This window comes from Carya illinoinensis, chromosome 3 (assembly GCF_018687715.1).
Source record: "Carya illinoinensis cultivar Pawnee chromosome 3, C.illinoinensisPawnee_v1, whole genome shotgun sequence".
In the NCBI taxonomy this organism is placed as follows: Eukaryota; Viridiplantae; Streptophyta; class Magnoliopsida; order Fagales; family Juglandaceae; genus Carya; species Carya illinoinensis.
In genome coordinates, this window is record NC_056754.1 from 56,328,877 (window position 1) to 56,354,877 (window position 26,001).

The 26,001-nt window shown below is 37.0% G+C and overlaps 1 protein-coding gene and 1 pseudogene across 1 annotated transcript; one reads left to right on the forward strand and one right to left on the reverse strand.

Moving 5' to 3' along the window:
* Positions 1-607: 607 nt before the first annotated feature.
* Positions 608-1,021, forward strand: LOC122304092 (annotated as a pseudogene).
* A 10,722-nt stretch (positions 1,022-11,743) lies between these two features.
* LOC122305811 lies at positions 11,744-13,229 on the reverse strand. Its single transcript, XM_043118353.1, has one exon. It carries the CDS (start codon positions 12,879-12,881, stop codon positions 11,946-11,948), a length of 936 nt encoding a protein of 311 aa, XP_042974287.1. The 5' UTR covers positions 12,882-13,229; the 3' UTR covers positions 11,744-11,945.
* Positions 13,230-26,001: the final 12,772 nt, after the last annotated feature.

Consider the following 26,001-nt stretch of genomic DNA (forward strand, 5'->3'; position numbering starts at 1 on the left):
CCCGGGTTGTCACCATCCAGATGTCTCAATTTCCCCGTGTTCGGGCGTGGGGATTTGGGGGCGTCACATTTATTGAGGTGGTTAGAGTTTGAAACTCTGGTTTTTGACAAGAGGAGAGTGAAAATCTCTAGTTGATAAACAGTCAAGTTGCAATAGGTAAAAATATTTTGATAACAATATTTTTACCTTTCAGCATAGTTAGAATGTATTTAGGTCTTTTTCTGTATACTTCCAGTGTACATGGCTTTGACCTATCTCATTCATATCAATAATATCTATCTTTTACTTATAAAAAAATTTTGATCCAATATTAGTCCCTGATTTTGTAGGGTTTTAGCTAGCTAGCTAGGATTTAGACTTAAAGCAACAAAGTTAAAATATGAGATATAAAAAAAAGTGCAGAGGAATAAGAGAAAGCACGCATTGCCTAATGGCTAATGGTGACAAAGTCAGAAACCAGAAGAGCAAAAAACCATATAAAATTCGCCCATTTAAACCCCCATCAATCTCATCACCCTCTCAACCAAATGAGTCTCCTTCTCCTTCTCCTCCTCCTCTTCCTCCTCCTTCTTCTCTCTGAAAAACCAAAACAGCAAAAACAACTACTATGGTGGTTCTTTCTCAGCCTGCAGCATTAGACGACTACTCTTTGATACAGACACACAAGCCCCCTGGCTTGTTCACTGGAATTCCAGTGGTGGACCTCTCAGACCCTGATGTCAAGACCCTTATAGCTAAGGCCTTGGAATTTGGGATCTTCAAGGTGGTGAATCAAGGAGTCCCAGTGGAGTTCATGAAAAAGCTGGAAGCTGAAGCCCTCAGGTTCTTCAACTTACCCCAGTCTGAGAAAGACAGCGCTGGCCCTCCTGACCCATTTGGCTATGGCAGCAAGAGAATCGGTCCCAACGGTGACGTGGGTTGGATTGAATATATCCTCCTTAACACTAATCCTGAAGTCATCTCCCACAAGTCATTTTCCATTTTCCAGGAAAACCCAGAAATATTCCGGTAAAGTCTCTAAACAGAGTCCTCTGTTTCTCCTACAACCTCTCTCTTTCAAAAATACTTCTGTTTAAAAAAAATCGTCCATCTAATCCATTTCAAATGCAAAAACAACCAAACAAACTAGAGATTCTAAACAAAGCAAAGGTAACATAGTAGAAAAGCATTTAAGCAAGACCCAGAGAGAGGAGAAAAACTGACCGAACGGCACACAGCAAACTAATGAAGACGATTGCGCGACGTGAGGAAGAAGACGACACGAGGATGAAGACGAAGCACGCGGATGAAGACGAGGCACGAGGATGAGGCACGAGGTTGAAGATGATGGCTAGGGTTTCGGAGAGAGTCCTCAGACTGATTTCGGCGTAGAGATAAGAGAGAGAGAGAGAGAGAGAGAGAGAGAGAGAGAGAGAGAGAGAGAGAGAGAGAGAGAGAGAGAGAGAGAGAGAGAGAGAGAGAGAGAGAGAGAGAGAGAGAGAGTGAGTGAGAAGGGTTATATATAAACCCGGGTTAACCGGGTTATAATCCGGAACCCAGATTTCATACCCGGGTCCGGACCGCATACATGCGGTTTTGAAAATCTGGATTTCGACCCGGATAAAATCCGGGCCGAAACCCATAACCGGAAATCCGGTTATCCGGTTTCCGGTGCGGGCCGGGTAAAACTCGGCCCGTATGAACAGTCCTAATCTGGACACAAACCAAGATTCAATTGTAAGTTTTACTTAAATGTTAGTTAGCCCCACAATATAATACATTTATATTTAATAGAGTTAAAATATTATTTCACATATCAAATAAAGTTAAATTATATTATCTAATTATTATTATTATTATTTTCTAAAGAGACGAGGTCACATGTTTAAAACTGACCCCGCTCCATCTTTATTAAAAACCCTCACTTATGACGGAAGAATAAGATGAAACAATCATTGCAATTAAGGACCATCAACCCAAACCTATTATGACACTGTATCCAACAAAACAAAACACTAAAATAAACCTCATAATTATAAACCTAATCCCTATACTATAAATGTAAAGAAGGCAAACTAGCTTTATCGACACGAAAAATTCCTTTCAGCCTATGTGGTAACCCCACAAACTCAAGCCAAACATTGAAGTAATCGGCACCCCAATTTTGCCAAGCCATCGGCCAACGCATTCCCTTCCCTAAAAACATGTTGAACAGTGAAGTTGATCAACCTCAACATTGAAAGTATCTCCTCCCAAAAGTCCTCAAGATACCAAAGACCACACTTTTCCCTCCAGGAACCAATTTACTAGAATTTTTGAATCCATTTCCAACTCCACATTTGAACTCCCAACATTCTGCACTTTCACAAGCCATGAAATAATGCCATCAGCTCAGCGTGATTATTAGTCCCATCTGCAATCCTTTCTGCAAAGGCTATAACGAGATCAAACTTCTCATCCCGTGTGACTCCTCCGACACCCGATCTTCCTGGGTTTCCAATACTGCATCCATCTGTATTTAGCTTCCATCATCTAACTTTCAGTTTCTGCCAAACAACCAACCGAACTGCTATCCTTTTTTTATGCTTAACAGGCACCTGTAAATCAGGCAGTATAGCATCGTCATAGGCATTCCAAGACACTGTTGCCTTAAGTTTTAAACCCACCCAAGCAATCCAATATAGAACCCACTGCCAAAGAGCATCTTTGGACTCTGTAATGCCCTCCATTCTTTTTCACAACTAAAGTTGCCAAGAAATAATAGAAGGAATCAACCCAAGCAGCACTCCCATAGAGGAAGACGTTTTGGCCCTACTAAACCATTGAATTATACGTTGTTTCCATATAGCAGATGGAACAAATCACATACCCAACCGATTAGAAATTTTCCTCCAGACAAACAACGCCATTTCTCCTCTGGCTAGAACATGCTCTAGATCTTCATAAGCTCCTGCTACACAACTCACACATTTTGAAGTAATCGGCACCCCAACTTTACACAGCTTGTCATCCATCGAAAGCCCTCCATGCACTGCCTGCCAGCCCTCCATGCACGCCTGCCACATTGTTATGGATATGTTTTTAGGAAGTCTGGAATTCCATACCCATTGACTCCAAGGTATCTCCAAGCCCCTTACTCTAGTCTTCTCCCAAGCATTTTTCGCCGAGAACTTCCCATCATTTTTCCCCATCCAAATTAATTTATCCAGACCTTGACGGCAATTACCCAACTGCATCAATACTTTAAGGGCCTTCTCCCTACCTAGTAAACTTACAAACAATTCCTCATTCTAGCTGTCCTCCAACTCACAATCTCTTAATGCCATTGATCATCATAAGAATGATCCAATGGCTCTAAAGGAGACCATTTATCCCACCACAAGGAGACATCCCCATCCTTAACTCACCACTGAGAATTTTGTAGAACCTCAGGAACGTATCACATAACCATACGCCAAAAACCCGAACCTCACAATGGATTTAGCAAGGAAATATGATTCCCTTTTACATAATTAGCACGGAAGAACGAAGCCCATAATGACTTCTCACCTATTAATTTCTAAGCAAATTTCATACTAAATGCCTTTTGAACCTCATATAAACTTCTCAATCCAACACCTCCTTCCTTGACTAGTTTGCAAATTTTGTCCCATGCCACCCAAATTTTTTTTTTTGCCTTCCCATCTTCCCCTCCTCCAAAAAAATTACTAGATGACCGATTCAATGACGCAATTGTCGACATTGGGATATGAAGAATAGAAATTAAATGAACCAGAATACTTGATAGAACATGCTTTGCAAAATAAGCCTCGCACCTTTCGACAACAACCGAGCCTTCCAACCTTCAATTTTTCTTTTAATTTTTTCCAGCAATTCCTCTAAGTGCCGATTTAACAATCTACCAACAACAATAGGAACTCCTAAATATTTGATCGGAAACGAACCTTGCACAAACCTAGTAGCTCGTAAAATGGACCTTCGTCTCAGCCTCGAGATACGATCAGAAAAATAAATTGCTGGCCTGTCCTTATTCATTGCTTGCCTCGACCAAGCCTCATAGTTTTCCAAGCATTCCATAATTGACTTTAAGGATTTTTTCCCACCATTAGCAAATATCACCATGTCATCTACATATAGAAGGTGAGAAACTAACGGTGCCCTCTCGGATGCGAGAATCTTCCAGTAACCCCAGCTTGAAAATTAGCCTTTAAAATTTTCGAAAGCATTTCCTCCACCAAAATAAACAAATACGGAGATAGAAGGTCTCATTGTCGTAACCCTCATCCACCCTTATAGAAACCCTTCACCGTTCCATTCATCACAGCTGAATACCAAACATTTGTGACGCATTGTTTTACAAGAGTTTGAAATTGTGACGAGAACTCAAAAGCATCCGACACATGTAATAAAAAGTCCTAGTCGATATTGTCATATGCTTTAGCAAAATCCACTTTCATCATTACATTCCCTCCTCGAACATTTCAATTCAAGCTATGTATCATTTTTTGTGTTAAACTTATATTTTCCAGAATACTTCTACCTAGAATAAACGCTCCTTGTTCTTGAGAAATCAGCCGGGATAAAATAGGAGCCAATCGCCTCACCATCAGTTTGGAACAAAGTTTATAGACCACTGAAAATAGACTAATTGGCCTGAACTTATCAAAGCTATTTGGATTCGAAACCTTAGGAATTAGAACCACATATGACAAAGAATAGAACCGAGGAAGCTCACTGCCTCTAAGAAATCCCAAATAGCTTCTACCACATCATTTTCAACAATCTTCCAGCAACATTTGTAGAAACATGAAGAGAAATTATCTGGACTAGGAGAACTTTCTATCGGAATCAAGAACATTGTCTCCTTAATGTCTTGGATTGAGGGGAGCTCACACAATCTTCTATTTTCCACATCCGAAATTTCCTTATGGATCCAGCTTGACAAATCTAGATATGATCTTCCATTTCTAGCTGCCATAAACCGAGAAAAATGATTGACAGCTTCCACGTGTACAGCTTTTGGAGAGTCTAGACGACGCCCATCATTCAACAACATTGCACGGACACAATTATTTCCTTTCTTTGCTAAGCTTCGAAAAAACTAGGCATTAACATCCCCAACAGCAGCCCAGTGTTGCTTCACAATTTGAGACAGCCTCGTTGTCTCTCTTCTCATCCACTCATCAGGTTCCAATTTGGTTGCAACCAATACTTGCTCATCCTCCTCATTACCCCCGTTCTACAATTTACAATCCAACACCTTGATCTCCTTTTCCAGCTTCGCAATATGGGCATGCGTCCAGCCAAAAACATGTATGTTCCATCTTTTAAGAGCCACTCTCAGTTTTTTTAATTTTCTTTAGGGGTGTAAAAAGAATCCAGTAAACCGGAAAACCGGCCCAGACTGAACCGGTCCAAAACCGGCACAACTAGTTTTGGACCGTTTCGGTCCGGAACAGGTTTCCATAAATAAAAAACCGGCCGGAACCAGTCTGGTTTCAGTTTCGGTTAATTTTAGACCGGACCGGTACTATTTATATATTAATATTATATATAATATGTTTTATATTATATATAATTTTTAATCACATAAAAAATAATTACATATATATTAATACTAATATTCTAATATAGACTATAGTTATACTAATACTAATATAGTTATACTAAATTATCAAAACTAATACTAATAGTCTAATATTAATACTATTATATTGTCTAATATATTATATAGCTAAGTATTAATATTGTCTAATATATTATATAGCTATAACTAATACTAATATATATATACTAATACTAATCGTCTAATATAGGATTATAGCAGATTTTTTTTTTACAGTAGATTTCTTATTTTAGTTTTTGTTTTATAGCAGTTTTTTATATAGCAGAATTTTGTTTATATAATAGATTTTTTTTATAAAGTAGATTTTTTATATTAGAATTTTTTTACATAGCAGATTTTTCTTTATAAAGCAGATTTTTGATAGCAGAATTTTTTTACATAATAGAATTTTTTTGTAAAGCAGATTTTTGTAAATGGTAATAGATTTTTAATAAAACAGAATTTTTTAAATTAGTTTTTTTTAACCAGAATTTTTATGACAAATTTTTATTTTATTAAAACCGAAAAATTGGACCAAACTGGACCAGAAACCGATAAAACCGGAATATCAGTTTAGGAGGAAAATCGGTACGTAATCGGTTTTGAAAAATGCAAAACCGGTGCCTACCGGTTCGGTCCTAGATTTTGTTCAAAACCGGACCGAACCAGACCGGTTACACCCCTAATTTTCTTGCCAATCTCAACAAATCACTTCCACTCATCTCTTCGCCCATATTGTTTTTACATAATTTAAAAAATCATCATGCAGCGTCCACATTTGCTTGAACCTAAAAAGGGAAGGACCATAACGCTTCGACGGTCTATCAAGCCACATCACCATTGGTGCATGATCCGACGACGTTCGTGAAAGATATTCCATACAACTCGTAGGCCAATTATCAGCACAAGCATTATTCAACAACATTCTATCCAATCTTGCCCAACTCCTAGACAACGTTACTTGGCCATTACACCATGAAAAAGGACCACCCATGTAAAACATCTGCTGCAACCCAGCAAGATTTATAAAATTATTAAATTCCTCCATTGCCACTGCTGACCTCGGACGACCACCTTGTCCTTTAGCATCATAACGTATCACATTAAAATCACTTACAACCACCCAGGCATCAGAAGAACTCAGCAAAGCACACAATTCCTACCAAAGTTGTTGTCTTTCTCGACCCAAGCACTTAGCATACACCAAAGAATACCTCACACTCCTTGAATTTTTAGTAATAACCACCGTAAGATGTTGATTAGACTTTGCAATCACTTGATAGTCAACCTGTGACGCCCCCAAATCCTCACGCACGGATACGAAAAAATCGAGACGTCCGGATGGTGACATCACAGGTCACCACCCTATCGACGAGTGCCAAGTGTGTGTATAAGCAACAAATGTGCACGAAGAGACACGCAACGGATAACAAAGTCATAAACTAAGTACCAGAATTTTTCTTGTTTAATACAAAGCTGTTCAAAACTTACATATTAAAATATTACAAAACACAAATATATTTTCAAAGCCGAATACAAAGCATAGACTTTAACTCAGTACTCCGGCGGAGCCGCATCCTCGAGCTCAGCTTCCTCCTCTTCCTCGAACTCTGCACCAAAATCTACGGTACCAAAAATAGTGCCGCATGTAAGTAAAAACCAAACACTACTAGATAAAAACATATAAAACTCAAACAATATGCCTGAAAGAAAAACCAATGCACATGTCCCGTAAAACCGTAATTTTTCCACGCACACCAAAAACCCATTTGGCCCAAAAACATATCGCTTAAAACCAAGCCTCGCCATTATCCTAGATAATGGCCTAAACCACAATTTTCCCAGAAAATGGATCAAAAGCCTCAAAACCAAACCTCGGCATTTTCCCAGAAAATGGCCTGCATTTGAAAACCATAAAAACGATCCAATTATGCATGCACCATGATCTCCCCTAGGGATCATCCGCACACCCTAGCTCTGTGCCACACCGCAGGTAACGACTACGCGAGTGACACCTAAATGAACGATGCCCAGACTCGCGCCCAGCGCGTACCTGGCCAGGTCATCCTCTAGTCCCCGCCACTCTAGGGACCACGGAGTCAACACGACAGCGTTACTGTATCGTGCGATCCGGTCGTCGCCCTGCGACAACCCAGGGGACGTCACTCAGTATTATCCACTCCCGAGTGGCCAGAGGAGCTCCACCGAGATAATAACCCATCCCGGCTTGGGCTCGTGAGACACACGCACCCGAAATCCATTTACGCCAACAAAACACGATTTTCTCAATTAAAATAAAATGCACATGTATGCAATATGTAACGTACGCCTCATGGCACAAATAATCAAGCAATCACAAACAACCAAAACCAATCACTCCGTCCTTAATCCATCCGACCCCCGAACTCCTCGGACTCAGTCCTGAATCAGCCAACCAACAGATAAATATTTATTGTAAAATTAAAATACATTTAAATCTAAAAGTAGGGTTTGAAAAATACTTACAGCATTATACGGTATTTTTTGAAAGTTTGCAGTGTTGCAAACGGCGGAAGAAAAGCAATGTAACAGTGAAATTTCACTGTGGTCGTGGGTTGTAAAATACCCACTTTTGAACAGGGACAAACCAAAGCTTGGGATTGATAGAGAATGGTCTAGGAATATTTATGAAACTAAGGAAAGTGGAGTTTGGCTGTGGGTGGCGGCGAAAACGGCGGAAGAAGGGCTTAAATGCCCAAATAGGAAACTAGCTCGTGGGAGCTGCTCCGGCGACGGATCGAGGCCAGAAATGGGTGTGTTGGGACGGCAAGGAGTCAGTGATGAAGTGGTGAAGAGGTGGTAGCCGGAAGTGGAGCGACGGCGGCAAAACGGAGCAAAAGCCTTTCGGCTTGATGGTGACTTTCCGGCTAAACGACGGCTCCGTTGGTGGTGGAAATTTGTGGGGTGGTTCACCGGAGGGAGGGGAAGAGATTGGTGGTGGTGGTGTGCTTCACGGTGGCCGGCGGCGGCGGGTCTGGGCGGCTGGAGCTTTCGGCGTGAAGGAGAGGAGAGAGAGAAAAAACGCACGGGGGAGGGGGAAAACGCACTGGAAAGAAAAGGGAGGGAAAAAGAAAGAAAAAGAAAAAAGAAAAATAAAGAAAAGAGAAAAAGAGAAAAGAAAAGATGGAGGAAAGAAATGAGGTCCAGTCCTCACCTCTGGAATCCAAAAACTGAACCAACGAAAATGATTTTAAACACTGTATAACGACTAAATAAATTAAACACAACATCAAATAAATTAAAAACTAATTTAAAACACCATAATTTAAAATAAATAAATCAATATATTAATTAAATTAAAAATAACCCTTCAGTGAAAATACTCGTAAAAGCGGGTCATCACACAACCCCCTGGTTCCAGAATAACCATATTTTGCCACCTTCCTCACTATTTGATAAGCCATTTACAAACTAAAAATCCGTTACAACTCTCTTTAGTTCTTCCTCCCTTTGAAAATGTTTTGCCAAAGCCACAACTTTTGGATTAAACTTCCTCACAATTTTTCCCAGCCTCTGTTTCGAGGTATTCAAACCTCCTATATTCCAATAAAGAAGACTACACATTACAAATTCATTAGTGCGGCCTTGCTAGGAACCCGTTTCGAACTTCTAGTTTTTGTAAATTTATTCTAGATCTCACATCTTTTGGAATCAGAATAGCATTCTTGATCCTTACTCCGATTAACCAAAACTCCCACATTTTCTCCTTCCAATCTCGAACCCAACATCTCCCCTTCATCATCCACGGCATGAACGACTTCCTCAGCAATACCTTTAGCAGCACTACTAACAACTTGTTGAACACCCTTCTCTGCACACCAATGATCCTTATCCACATCATCCATACTGCAACCTTCACCCTTATCCTTTCCCTTACCCAACTCCATCAACTGTACACCATCCAACTCACATTCTACCTCCATAACAGCATTAGTTAGAACCTCCTCTGTCACATTACAAGGAATCAGATTACCAGAAACCATTGCAGCATCAACTAGACAAAGCACCTCCTCAACCATATCAACATCCTCTGCCTTCGACCCAGAAACCTCAACCTCTGCCTCTCGAGCAACAGCATTCTCACATACATGACGTAACACCTCACCCTCATTGTCTTTGCTGCTTAATCCAGACGCCCCCTCCGTCTCCACCATTAACTTCCTCCCCAGAATCTCACCCTCTTCTAATTCCTCCATGATAAACCCCTCGGCACCTTCCAAAGAAGATACTAACTCCTTACCATCCTTCTTCACCAATTGTGTTTTCACCTCTTCAATACTTGGCTGACCACCCCCCATTTGTTGCTCCTCCTTCGACACCCATTTGCTACTCTCCTTGTTTCCACCCAAATGTTTATTTCTCCCCGATTGTACCCGTTTACATTTTTGTAGATTATGCCCCTGAATCTTGCAATGCTGACAATACACTGGCAAATTTTCATACACTACTTTTTGAAGTCTACTTCCCAATTGACGAGGCACCTCAATCCAAAATGAGTCAATAGGATACTTGGCAACATTCATCTCAATACAGACTCTCGCCGCATCTGTCCGTATAGCACATTTGGTAGAATTGTCACTGCGCACATACTTCCCTAACGACATAGTGATATTCTACAGAAATGATTCATGATACAAATTCGGTGGAAACCTAGGAAGAGTAATCCAAACTGGAACCTTTGGCGATTCCTAACCCTCTGTATAGTCCGTCGACCAATGAAACGCACGGTATGGAACCCCTTTTACTTCGCAAGTTTCCCTAGAAAACACTATCTTAAAATCCATCTCATTGGAAAACCGAACAAACATTGACCTAGGAGACGCCATAGCAGAAACCACAGGCTGAGAAGCAAGACCCCATCTTCTACGAATACAATACTGAATATCGTCCAATGAAGGACGTTGCCTCAAGAATTTTAGAACCAGAGAATACATAAATGGAGAAGCCGATTTTGCAATCTCCTACTTCGAAAAACTAATGTAGAACTCCCCATCCAAGACTTTCGAGGGCCTTAACGGGATCACAACCTCAGGAATAGGTTGTGGAGCAAAGGCCACCAGGTCTGCAAAAGATCGGTGAACATAAATCGCCAAGGAGCTCGGATGGCCCCCGACGACAGGCATTGTGTGCGACACCCAAAACCTTAGCAGAGCGTTGAAATTTCCCTTGCCACGTAGATAAAAGTTACTTTTCTTAGAGCTTACCACCCACATTATCTAATTAATACTCTTATTTTAACACATAAAACTCATTTAACCCAAGATATTAAGAGTATTAATAAAACATAATTGACCATTTATCACGCCACTAGTATCGGCTTAGGTCGAGCTACTCTTAATTGGAAAACACTCTTAACTATCATAGGACGGCCAATCTTAAGCTAGATTGAACCTAGCCACAATGGGATCGATGCATGGCCTTCCCATTATTGTTAGGTTTGGCCATGGCCATCCCGGCCGTAGGGTGGTAGCTATTGTTTCTTCTTAAATTTTTAATAGTTGAAATTAAAAATATTTAAGAGATGATTTTTTTTTTTTTTTAGAATTTTGAGGGTTCTTATATACTCTATATATAGAGATTGTGTGTTTAGGAATGAAAACTCCTTTGCCTGTCAAAAACACCTAAACTTTAAAAGCCATTTTGAGAACCAAACATGAACTTAGTAATGAGTGTAGAGCATCGAAAATGGGAGAAGCGAATTCCATCAGTCGAGTTTTTTGGTGCCTATAGCATGACTTTGGTCTCGATCTACTCCTTCCTCCCACTTTTATTTGGTCATTTACGTGTTTCTTCTACTTTCGTTTGTAGAAGATTTGAAATGCTCCAAAATTCACGACGCATACTAGCTAGTTTCCAGTTACCTTAGTTGAATTTTGAAAAATAGAACATGGAGGTAATTAAAGGTACCACTCATGCAGCAGTTCTATTAAAGTTATTTTGGTCTGCATTACCACGCGCACATACAAATCCACCGACTTATAAAGCGCTGTAGATGATAACACGCACCTGTATTCCATACCCCTACAGCCTAACTATATGTGGATATATAATACGTACGTACCAACCCTAGCTAGATAGCTTGGCAATGAATAATCTATCACGCCAAGTAGAATTGGTGGAAACACAGTGCAGTCCATATAGCTGTTTTCATTTCCCGAAATCAATTCACATTTTTTTTTTTTTTTGCAACAATAATTAAAGGGGTTTAAGAGTACCCATGAATTAATGTCTAATTAATTAAACTTACAAATGCAGCTGTTCATTGTCATTTTGCTAAAACGGTGTTGTTCAATTAAGAGAAGTGATCAGTCTCTCTTACTAGTCAGTCAATTTTCCAAGCATGAAGAAAAAGACTGAATTCGGAGGCTGTTAGATTACTCTTAGTAGAATAATACCCACTGGAGCTTCCATCGCTATCACCACCTCCTCCATGGTTGCTGCATTCTCTGCTGTCACTGTCACATTGATCCGGTGCGCCTGGCTTGAATATAAACAAACCATGCCCCAGGCCAGGGCTACTAAATAGCCAGTCATGTACATCCCAGAACACTTGCACCGGGTGCTTGTTAACTTGGACGGTCTGGTTCCCTCTGAACTTCCATTGTAAATTCCGAACGTGAATCAACACGATCCCATCAATGCTTATCCACATTTCGGGGTCTCTAGGTCCCGATGTCGAGCTCTCCACAACAATTTCGTGTTCTTTTCTCTCGTCCAATTTAGCTCTTGTAGAGAAGCTTCTCTTGGCGAATACGTTCTCTCTCTTGTAAACTAGCACAGCATCAACAAGGGCCGGCCTGGATTTTGTTCTCTTATATGCCTTTTTCTTATAGTCTCCCAATAACAACACCACCTCTTCATCTGAAACTAGAGCAATATAATAATCCGCAAACGGTTCAGGCCCGCCGGAAAATTTGGCCGAACGGAGATCCCAGTAGACCTCCACTTGATTCCCTTCCACCTCAAATGACTTATAGCCTTTTTTGCTCCAAAAATGCCAAGGCTTGAGGTCAATCTTGCAAGAAAAATGATAATCGCCTTCTAGACTATCCACCTTAATGCTGAAGGAATGGTTCATGAGGTTCTTACACCATAAAACCGTCACATTACGCCAATATCCTGCAACATTGGCTAGGTAGACGCAGGTGACGGTGCTCTGAGCCGTTTTATTTGTTAAAGGCTCTTCATAAGTTATTCTCTCAGCCAATGGCGATGGTTGATTCAATGACTGAGCTCTAACAGATCGTTGAAAAGACATTTTTTTTCGTTCTAAAAAATTGTGTCCCTATATTTCTCGGATATATGCTTGGATCTTAAGAAGCCAAGACGCTGAGAAAGGTATTACCTTTTTCCTGGTTATCCCATCATAATCAATCGACATGGATTCTAATCCGCATGTTATCTTACTAAGCGCTTCATGACATGACTAGACTAATCATAAATTCTTTACTTATCACGACATGGACGTCTTACCTCAAGATCAGAAGTTTTGAGGAGCATTGGCAGAAAAAGCTATCCACCAAGACTTACTCCGAGGACCGATATGATCAATTCTGTTTTTGAAAACTAAAGGCATGCAGTCGACGCTTGATTCTCAGGAAATTAGTTTTCCACAGATCTTTGGGGAAGATAGAAAACAAGGAAGGACAGTCACGGAAGGTTGTTTTTTGTGGAGAAAAACAAGGAGGGACATACACGTAAGTCTCTTTGTTAGGGGCTGAAAGCTCAGGCTTACCGAAAGAGAAGGGGTTCTCGGAACGTCCGACTCCTTACAGGTAACATTCAGTTCTTTGTCCAATCAACGTCAAACGACTTTTAAAAATTTAGCATTCTCCATCTGTCAGCTGTCAGCATTGGCGGAATAGGGGGGCCGTCAGGGCTGTCCCAATATATATAAGCACTTATTCTATATCTTTTAAGAATTTATGAGAAGTTAATTTTCCCTTAAAAAATCCTTAATTATCCTGAAAATGATAATATTAATATTATTTAGAAAGACTTAAGAATATTTAGAATTTTTTTTTATTAATTATAATTCACAACATAGCCCCAAGTCATAAATTTGAAGTTTTCTTAAAAACCTCAAATTTTGGCTCTGAAAAATGTTTTAAAGGCAAACACTACAAGAAATTTAATTTTAATTTCGTCTCTAAAAGTACTTTTCTGAGATGAAATTTTTAAGAAAATATGGAAAACCTTATAAATCCGTTCGAACTAAAACATAGTAGTTCAAACTGGAGATTCTGAGACGAATTAGGTCGTCTCCAAAAATCTATACCGTTTGAACTAATGAAATTTAATTCGAACAGAAAATTAATTAATTCGAATGCAATATTATTTGTTCGAATGAGTATTAACGTGTTCGAACAGTATTATTTAATTGAAAAGATATATTGTTAAAATTGTAAGAATACATATTTTTTCTATTAATTTTTTATCATTTCCAAAGTAAATAAAAAGTTCTATATATTATATATTATGATTTACAATGAATTAAAATATTTAAAAATTCATAAATTAATTTTATGTAATTAATTTAAAAATATTTTAGTTAACTAAATATTAATTTAAAGATAGTGTCATTTTTTCAATTATCGTGAACACTAAGTCTAATGAGAAGAAAATATAATTAACAATAAAGAGGTTAGCAAACACTAAAAATAAAAACTATGATGCATTAATTACATTCCAAAATGAGTTAGACGTTCTATACAACATAAAAAAAGTAAAAAAGTTACTAACAATATTTATTTATTAGATAAATCAAAATCCTCCTGTAAAGTTTGCAAGCGTCCTTCTAGGTCCTTAAACTTCTCCATCATAGGCTGAATGAAGTCCCTCAATAAAATGTCACGGTGCTCCGCCAATATAGCTCGTACCTCATCCGGAGTAGCCCTAGCAGGGTGTCTCTCAATAGGGGCAGCAGCAGTAGAAGCTGGATCAATAGGCGGAGGCTGATCCTGTAGGACTGCACGAGTCTTCGGCAAGTGACCCTTGCTCTTACTGAATGTGATCTTGTTAACGGGCCCCATCTGTGGCGACCTCCGCTCAGTCAAAATCACTGTAACCCCTGAATGGAGTAAGAGGTTAGATATCAAAAGCGCAAATGGTAGACTACCTCCACCCGAATAACGTGACTCAGTGCGAATGCGGAGGAAGAAATATAATGCCAGATCAATCGGCTCCCCCTGTGCTAACCGTAACAGAAATTTGGCCTGCTCGATCCCGAAATCAGTCTTGTGTTTTTTCGGATCAATGTTATACCCGACAATCAAATTAAGCATTCTGAAAAATGCTATACAGTCGGCCTGTCGGATCACTTTACTGCCATCATATGGAGGAGCCTCAGGGTCTCGCACTAGGTCATGAACCTGATCGTCTGTGAGACCATCATCAGGTACCTCATCACCGCTCTCACTATCATCTGAGCTAGCATCCAGCTCTGCGGTCTGTACATCCGGCGTTGGCGATGAGGATGCGACTGTTGTGTCCTCTCCAGATGGTGTAGTTGCTGCTCTCGCTGCTGCTGCTGCAGGATAGGCACTGGGCTCTCGCCGCAAATCTAGAAACTCAGCAATAACGCGGGGAGAGAATATAATACTCACTCCCTGGACTACTAAGTTATAGCATAGAGCATCACTAGACTGCTCATCCATGGCACGGTAAAACTCACCGACCATCTCAGGATATGCTGTTGATTGAGCTGAAATATTGCACATTTTTACTATTTAAAACCAATGTATTTTAAATTCATCATGACATTATTATTGGTTTTAAATGGAAAAATGGTTAAAATGAATAAATCAAAGTTGTGATTTTAATTGATTAAAAGCATGAATTTCTACTTGAATTCTACCAACTATTGATTACTTGCATTCTAGTTCATAATTTTTCTAGCTTTCCATTATCATTTGCATTTGTACCATTGTTTTTCTTGTTCTTCATGTTCATAAATTTTCTTGAGCTATCTTTTCATCTTTTGGGTTCAATTCATGAACCTCAAAAGATAGAAGCACTTCTTGCTATCTTTGAATGGAAGTTGCTCAAGCTAATTTTTCATTTGTGTTATTTTGTTGTTGAGTTTTTTTTAATCTCCATCTCCATTTTTCATGCATACCATGGTTCATTATGTTCATGCCTTGTTCATACTTTGTCTTGAGCCTTCCCACCATTTAAACAATTCCAACTCCATCTAACCTCATACACGGCTACACCAATCACCCCACATCATGCTCACTTAAACCATGACCCACCATAGCCCTCCAACAAGCCACCAAACTTGCCGTCCAACCCATCCCCCATTTCCCTCAAACCTAGCCACCACCTAAAAAGTGGTCATTTGCTTTTCCATTAGCTAATTTGCCCTTAGTCATTTCGGCTAGCTACCATCTCACCAATGGATCCCTTTTCACACTCAAATAAATCCACCAACTCATTTCCAACCCACCTAAATTATACATTAAGAAGAAGGCTGCTGGTTTGGCTTAACTTACATTGGTTGTTGCAGCTAAATTAAGGTGAGGAACATGTGATGGATTGGAAGAAGAGGGCTGCTGCTGTCCACCGAAACTATATGAAGAAGAAGGCTGCTGCTCTCCACCAAATTTAACATTGAAAAAGTCATAAAAGGCTGCTTCCTTTCCATTGAATTGGACAAGAACCGAAATGAAGAAAAAAAAGAAAGAAAACATGTGACAAATTGAAGAGAAGCCGGCTTTGTTGAAGTGTGAAGAACATGTGATGAATTGAAGATGGATTTCGGCTGAAATGAAATTGAGTGGAGGAATGAGTTTGCAACTTGGGGCAGCTATTTATATATATATATTGCTGGATGAAGAAAAGAAAGGAGAGATGCCATGCTTGACTCTTGAAGAGAAGTCGGCTAGAGTGAATTGTAGTTGGGGGAATGAATTGAATTAGTTTGGACCGGTCAAAGCAGTAGGTGAATGAATTGCTGTGTGCTGAAATTGAAATAACAAATTGAAGAAACAAATTGAGGAAGTCGGCTGGAGAGGCAATGAAGAAACCGAGTATGAGTTAGGCAAGGAGTTAGGCATCAAGTTAGTCAACAAGTTAGGTAAGAAGTTAGGCAAGAAGTTAGGCATGTTGGACTTGGTTGTTTGGTTTGAATTAATAAACCAATTGAATAAAATAATTGAAGAGGAATGCAATACAAGACATGGCAATTGAAGAGGAATGCAATGCAAGACACAAAATAATTAAAGAGGAATGCAAGTGGCCGAAATTGAGGTGTGAAATGCAAGAATGAAGTGTGAATGCAAATTGAGTGTAAATGCAAGATTGAAGTGTGAAACCAATTGAATGAGAGATGAAGTAGCCAAGATGTTTGGCTATAAAATGGGTGCACTCCGAAGCTTAAAAAAACAATGGAGGACAACTCAATCTTAGAAAAACACAACTCAACACACACAATTTTCTGCTATGTACTTGAAAGAATTAGCTCCTTTTTTGTTTTAAGAAATTTTGTTTCTCATTTTAGTTTCAAAACTTTGTTGTTTTAGCATTTTTTTAGTGTATTAATATTTGTTCTAGAATTGTATTTCATTAAGTGTAATACCTTAATTTCCATTAAGTTACTAGTTTGTTTCATTCCTAGTTTGTTTCATGTAACAAAAGAAATTGTTTTAGAAGTTTTAATCAAGTGTGCTATTTTGTTTCATAAAGAATTGTTTTAGAAGTTCTAATTAATTGTGTTACCTTAATTTATTGCAAGAAAGGTTTGATTTTAAGCTTTTGTTTTTGTTTTTGATTTTTCTGAACATCATATGTGGAGAGCAGAGGAATTGTTATAGATTTTTTATTAAAGGTTTAGAGATTAATTTTCAAGAGTGATACGTAAGAAATTGTTCCTTTTTGTTTCGAATTTCAATTGAATCGTGAAAGGACGTTTTCGTTTAGACTTTTCGTTCCCTATTTTATTTAACTTCAGTTTAAAGTTTATAGAATACTTTTGAGTTTTTGTTTACTTATTTCGTGTTATTTATTTTTCTTATTTCTTTAAGTTTTCATTTAATAGTAATTACAACTGTTATGTGTTATTTTGAGAATTCGTGATTTAATTACAAAGATGAATTCTAGAATCTTGGTTTTGGGCATTTTAAATTTTCCGTTCATGTTTTGTCAATTACTTTCTAATTTAGTTTAATGCTTAATTTAGTTTTATTAATTTCTGAATTTAATTTATTAGTCCTTTACATTCCAATCCAACAAACAAGAAATTCAAAAGACATGAATCTAGTCCATGACTAGTACCCTTTTCCATCCATTGCATATACCATCATTTTATTTTCTCTTTGTGAAGTTTTTCACATTTTTTTCAACAAGTTTAATTTTAAGCAACTTTCCCTGAGGAGACGATCTAGGAATTTATTCCTAATTATTACACGACATCCTCCTGCACTTGGGATAGCATTAGTGCTACTCATTTTTGAGTGAGTCAGCTGTGCCCCTCTGTCGACAGATTGGGGTCCATCCACGATCGGTGATGATGTCATGTATGCTCCGCCCCTCCCAAGTGAGGTCACGGAAGTCACCTAGAATGATCTCCCGCTCAACTAGTATAGGCCTCACGGCCGGCTGTGAAGGAGCTGCGGAGGTACTTTCGACTGTCTGGGATCTGGAACGTTTTCTTCCATTGCTGCTTGCATTAGTATACTGTTGATGTATAAAATATATATGTGATCTAATTAAAGTGAATTAGAGGAATGATGATGTGCTGTCATGTTTGACAACTGCTTATTCGAATGGCCTTTAATTCCATTCGAATTAAATTATATTCATTCGAATGAAATTTCAATTCATTAGAATGAACATAAAATTAATTCGAATGACCTCAGATAACTCCATGCGAATGAGCCTAAACTCCATTCGAATAAAATTATATTCCATTCGAATGAACCTAAATTTAATTCGAATGGACTTGATTTTCATTCGAATGGAATTTATATTTATTCGAACGGACTTGAGCCAAACAGACATGGCTGAGTCGACTTAGTCCCGAACCGACACATTCATTTTTCACAAGGAATCCAATATTTTAATCAGTAGAAATGATTTAGGTGTAAATCCCCATCATTTCTACCGATTAACGTTGTGTCATTTGGCTCCAAAACAACAAAATGGGGTCGGATTGATTCAAAATCCGACCCCCCCAAAACTAACCAAAAAACTAATAAAAATAAAACTCATTTAACCCATACCTCTTGTTCTAGGAGATTTGAGGAGTTGGTCGGAGTTGGTGGCGGTGTTGTGGTTGCTAACGGCGGAGGAATCGAAGAGTAAGTTTGAATGAGAGGAGGCACAAAATGAATGGAGAAGAAACTGGTTCGCGGCTTAAATAACGTAATTTCGTTCGAATGGAAGTATAATTAGTTCGAACTAAAAGGGTATAAGTTCGAATTAAAAGGGTATAAGTTCGAATGAATTATATAATACTTCATAAAAATATATATAAGTACAAGAGGTAAAACAATACGTTTTATATTAGTAATACTAGTATATAATACTAGTATTAGTACTAATAAAAAATTTGTCACTAGCATATATAATATATATAAGATAACTATATATAGATAGTATAGAGTTTTATACTAGTTACTTATATATATTGTAAGTAACTAGTATATATATATATGTAATAGTATATATATTATGCATTAGATAAGTATAAAATAGTATTGTGTAAAGCATTGCATTATAAAGTAAATATAGTAAGTATATAGTAAAACATTGCATTAATTATAAGTATAAAAAACATATTTCTAATATATTTAGTTTGTATATTAATAATAAACCAAGTACTTGGACTATATTATAAAGTATTACAGTATTATTAGTTTTCATATTTTGATGCTATCTATACTTTAATATCACTTAGTATTATACTTATAGTGATACTAACTATAAGTATAACACTATTAGTGATTGTAAATAAAATATTATACTATTTTAAATACTTAATATTATAGATTGATAAGAAACTTAGTATTATGATATTAGTGACACTTAGTATTATATAGTGTATATAATTTTTACATATACACATAATAATATTGGGTGTATTATGTGCATAGTTATATATTTCTCTAATTATCTGTTCGAACTAATATAATGTAAGTTCGAATAGAGATAATTCATGTTCGAACAAATTTTTTTTATTTGGAGGGAAAATTCGCGCCAAATTAACGGTATATGCTGGAGAATATTCATTTTTTTGTTCGAATTGGAAAAATATTAATTCGAACGGGAAAAAATTGTGGGAAAAATTAGCGGTTTTTGATTTTCGTGTTCGAACTTATAAAAATTTAGTTTGAACGGAAATGCACATATTATTAATCCGATCCTTTCACTTCATTTTCACTCGGATTGAAGATTGAGAAAAAGAGAGAAAGCATGGCAGAAGCTGTGAGAGAGTGTTGTGGAGAGAGAGAGCTTGAAAGCATTGAGAGAGAAGAGATTCTTGAGAGAGAAAGGAGAAGGACAAGAGGTAAGTTGTTTTTTTTTTTTGTATTTTTCATTCCGATTTTCGTTTACAAATATCTTAATATTTGTTGCATTTATTTGTTAGGATAGAACAACAGTTTAATGTGTTTTATGTATATATAGGTATTGTGGATTGACTGAAATTTGAATTGCTAGTACAAGAGATAAGTTTTATTAGTTTTCTAAGTTGTTTAATAATCATATTTAGGGATATTCATATAGTTTTCAATGTATTGTATTGAAATATGGCATCATGAATGTGAAAATTATGTTTTGTGGTTCAGTTTTGTGCTCTGTTTCGTGACTGGTTTCTGGGTTGGTTTAATTCGATCGCTCTGAATACCGTTCGAATGTATTTTTATTTGTTCGAACAAAATATAACTCGACCAGCGTTCCATTCGAACTTATAGAGTGTTTGTTCGAACAGTTTCACTTAAATACTTATTATTTGCAGTGATAATTAAATAGCAGTTAATACTCCAAATATAATAATAAGATAGTTAATTAAAAAATTATAATTAAATATTTGAACATAAGTAAGTACTCAAGTATTAATTAAGATGATTAATACATAATGTATAATTAATTATATCTATGATAGTGTTTAATTAAATAGCTTAATACTCCAAATATAATAATAAGATATTTAATTAAAAATTATAATTAAATATGTGAAGATATTTATGATCTCAAGTATTAAGATGATTAATACATAATGTATAATTAATTATATCTAAGTACACTAATTAAATAGCTTAATACTCCAAATATAATAATAAGATATTTAATTAAAAAATTATAATTAAATATTTGAACATAAGTAAGTACTCAAGTATTAATTAAGATGATTAATACATAATCTATAATTAATTATATCGATGATAGTGTTTAATTAAATAACTTAATACTCCAAATATAATAATAAGATATTTAATTAAAAAATTATAATTAAATATTCGAAATAAGTAAGTACTCAAGTATTAATTAAGATGATTAATACATAATGTATAATTAATTATATCTATGATAGTGTTTAATTAAATAGCTTAATACTCCAAATATAATAATAAGATATTTAATTAAAAAATTATAATTAAATATGTGAAGATATTTAAGTACTCAAGTATTAAGATGATTAATACATAATGTATAATTAATTATATCTAAGTACACTAATTAAATAGCTTAATACTCCAAATATAATAATAAGATATTTAATTAAAAAATTATAATTAAATATTTGAACATAAGTAAGTACTCAAGTATTAAATATTTCAAAATCTTTAATGGCCCATCATGTATACTTGTAATGTAATCTTCCCATATATTTGTGATGTATGCTTGTTATGTTTACTACTGAGTGTTTGGATTTTGTAGTTATTTTACATGCAGTTAAACCTTAAACCCGTTCGAGAGTTGTGGCCAAATATTCTCTTAAAGAATATTTGGGTATAACTCTTGAATTGTCCAAAGTGGACAGTTTGGGATTCTATCATCTATATGGCATATATACTTAGTTAAAACTCATGTGTTAGTCAATTTAAATTTTGGTTTAATATTTTCCTACATTCTTCGAGTATGTAGTTCATAAGTTTCTCGGCTCATGAATAGGGTCGACGACTTATCGTGACTAGCATACTTAGAGAATTGTAGGGAAATGTTGCCGAAATTTTTACTAACATACGAGTTTTAGATTGAGTATATATGTGATATAGATGATAGTCTCTCGAATGGGATATGACCAACTACCTTAAAAGTACAGGGTAATTAAACACGTGTATTGTAATAGTTGAATGATAGTGTTTATCCCATGATTTGGGTTTTCTTTTATAGATGGATAAGAGTTGGATGTTGTTGGGAGATAGTCTTGGTCGAGACTATATGCAATATGCACAAGGGGTGAAGTCTTTCTTAGAATTTGCTTGTGGGAGTGTTGATAGTCGAGGATTTATAAGATGCCCATGCAAGAAGTGCAAAAACCTTAGTTCATATAATATGACGGCTATGGAGGATCATTTATTCGTAAATGAAATTGATTTTAAATATTCACATTGGGTTTTACATGGAGAACCATTTTCCAAGGAGTTAGATTTGGCAGTCATCTCAACTAAATGGATGAATGTAACGAGATCGACACGGAGGACATAAATGTTGATATTTCTGATGATAGTTATGATAATGGAGAAGATATGACTGAAATGTTAGGAGATCTTGGTGCAGACATATTTGGTGCCAGGGTTGGAGAAGGAACATCTACCCAATCATTTGAGGGAAATGAAGACTTTGGATCATTGTGGGAGGATGCACAACGAGAATTGTACGAGGGGTGCACCCGTCATAGCAAGTTGTCATTCACTGTTAGGTTGCTCCATATAAAGTCTATTTGTCATATTTCTGCAAAGGCTATCGATATGCTGTTTGAATTATTTAAAGAGGCTCTGCCAGAGGATAACGTAGTACCTCAAAATTTTTATGAAGAGAAGAAATTGAAGCGAGGGTTAGGATTTGATTATAATATCATCCATGCATGTAAGAATGATTGTGTTCTCTTCTGGAAGCAATATGCAGAATGTGAATCATGTCCGGTGTGTCTTGAGTCAAGATGGAAATTAGATAAGCGTAATGTACCCCAGAAAGTGCTAAGACATTTTCTGCTTATTCCTCGACTTCAAAGATTATTTACTTCCCGGATGACTGCGAAAGATATGACTTGGCATTATACAGAAAGAGTTCAAAATGATCAATTTCTCACTCATCCTGCAGATTCCTTACAATGGAAGAAATTTGATGACGAGTATCCATGGTTTGCTGAAGAACCTAGCAATGTATGTCTTGGTTTAGCAACTGATGGCTTTAATCCATTTAGCAACATGAGCACTTCTCATAGCACTTGGCCTGTCATAATAATGCCTTATAATTTTCCACCATGGAAGTGTATGAAGGATCCTTATTTTATGATGACTCTATTGATTCCAGGGCCAAGGTCACCAGGAAATGAAATAGATGTATATTTGCAGTCAATGATGGAAGAGTTGAAAGAGTTGTGGGAATAGGGTGTCAATACATATGATGTGGCCGCTTCGCGTGAATTCAAAATGCATGCTACAGTACTTTGGACAATAAATGATTTTCCGGCATACGGGAACTTGTCTGGGTGAAGCACAAATGGAAAAATGGCTTGTCCTGTTTGTAACAAAGATACATAGTTTCAGTGGTTAACGAATGGTCGGAAATTATATTTCATGGGACACTGTCGATATCTACCTCATGATCATAGATGGCGAAACAATAGGGTAATTTTTGATGGAACGGTTGATAGTAGGTCATCACCGCCAGAGTATTCTGGCAGTGATATTCTCACTCAATTGGCAGATGTCCCAGACAACAGATTTGGAAAGAATGCAAGATGTCGAAAGAGGAAAAGACAAGCAGTGGAATTGAATTGGACCAAAAAAAATATTTTTTTTGAGTTGCCATACTGGTCTACCTTAACACTGCATCACAATCTAGACGTAATGCACATTGAAAAAAATATATGTGAGAATATTTTGGGTACCCTGATGTCAATACAAGGAAAAACAAAAGATACAGTCAACTCTCGTAAAGATTTGAAAGAGTTGGGAATCAGATCAGAGTTGCATTTGCAAGATACTGGGTCATCAGCTTATATGCCCCTTGGATGGTATACACTTTCAAGTGATGAGAGAAAGAAATTCTGTGATTGGTTCATGACAATCAAATTACTCGATGGTTATGCTTCGAACATTTCAAGATGTGTCTGACCTCATGATTGGAAGATAACTGGTCTAAAAAGTCACGACTGCCATATATTTTTACAGCGATTGTTGCCAGTTGGTGTGCGCGGAAAGCTTACTCCAGATGTTCGTACAGCTATCACAGAATTAGGGCAATTTTTCAGAAATATTTGCAGTAGAACGTTGAAAGTTGATGCCTTATTAAAAATGGAAGCTGACATTGCATTGATATTGTGTAAATTGGAGAGTTTGTACCCGCCTTCATTCTTTGATGTAATGGTTCATTTGGCTGTGCATATCCCTCGTGAGGCTTTAGTTGCAGGCCCCGTTCAGTATAGATGGATGTATCATATTGAACGGTTTTTGGGAAAACTTAAGCGATCTGTGGGGAATAAGGCTCATCCGGAAGGATCAATCGCAGAGTCATATATTCATAATGAGTGGCATACATTTTGTTCAATGTATTTTCGTGGGGTTGATACTAGATTTACGAGACCGGATCGAAATTATGAAGGTGGACAAATGAGAGTTTTGTCAGCATTTACCGTGTTTTTCTAGAAAGTACGTCCTATAGGTGCACAAGGGGGCTATGACCTATGTGGGCGAGAGTTTGAAAGAGCTCGATGGTATGTCTTAAATAATTGTGAAGAGATTGAACAGTATTTGAGGTTCGTGATGATCATCTAATTTGGCAGTAGTATTAATTGCATTTCTAATAATATAGTATATATTGATACAAATTAATAACTCACATTAACATATGCAGCAAACATATACAACTATTTTGCACGAATGGTGTGACTGACGTAGAAAAAGCGCACGAAGAAGAATTTGCCTCATGGTTTGAATATACGGTATTATTCGAGAAAAAATTATGCTTGAAAGTATTTTAAACTTTATTTAATTTGTAGGTGTCATCATATTTATATATGATATTGATATAAGTAGAATAAAATTTATTTATGTAGGTTGCATCGAAATATAATGAACATTCAGGTGAAATCTCACCAGAAGTATATGCTTTGGCATGTGGTTCGTCTAAGCGGGCTATCCAATATTCAGGATGTTTGGTGCGTGGATATAGATTTCACACAGCAGATAGAGAACGATATAGGAAAACTCAAAATTGTGGGGTTGTTGTCGAAGGAAGCCATGGGGATGATAATATTGATTTTTACGGAATTGTGAAAGATATCATAGCATTAAAGTATGTGGGGGGATATATGGTCTGGTTATTTAAATGTAATTGGTGGGATGTCTCAAATCCTAGGTTGGGAGTGCGTAAGGATGAATATTTTGTAAGTGTCAATACATCTCGCAAATGGTATGAGGACGACCCATTTGTTCTCGCATGCCAAGCAAATCAAGTTTTTTTATTTAGATGATCTGGAGTTCGAAAATCCATGGAGTCGAGAAATTTGCGCCAAGAAATGTATATGATTATATTCCAGAGGCAGACAAACCACATGAAGAAGTTGATAGTCCAGACCATGAAGAAGCATATCAAGAAAATGAATCAGACATCAATCTATTTGTTGATCTAAGCCATTATGACATGGTCCCATTGCGCAGAGAAGATGTTCAATCCGAAGTAATTGAAGGTGACATGTCGGAAGAACATGAATCAACTGAAGTGTCTACTGAGGATGAGAGCGATTGGTCCAGCAATACTGATACCGAATGATTTTCAAACAGATATTTGTGTAGGTAAAATTCTTATAAAAATATTTCATGTATTTTGTTCGAATAATAATTTATTATAATTTCAAACAGATATGCCTCCTAAACGCAAATGAACACGTGAGCCATCCCCACCACTTAACGAATCCCTGTGTGCTTCACCTGCCAACAATGGTGGGCCACCGTCACCAGAACCAGAACAAGGTATTTTTTCACTGTATATATTTTAAATAAAATTAATTTAATTAAAATATATGCTTCAATTTTTGTATATATAGCTGTTGTAAACCAGTGCCGACTTAGAGGCATTACGAGGGGTGTCTGCATAGAAAAAGTAAGGAAAGTGGATAAAATTAAAGTTGATATATCTGATGATCACACCGGTGGCTCTGGGGATTCGGCAGCTTGACTTGCTTCTTATATTGGTACACTTACTCGCAC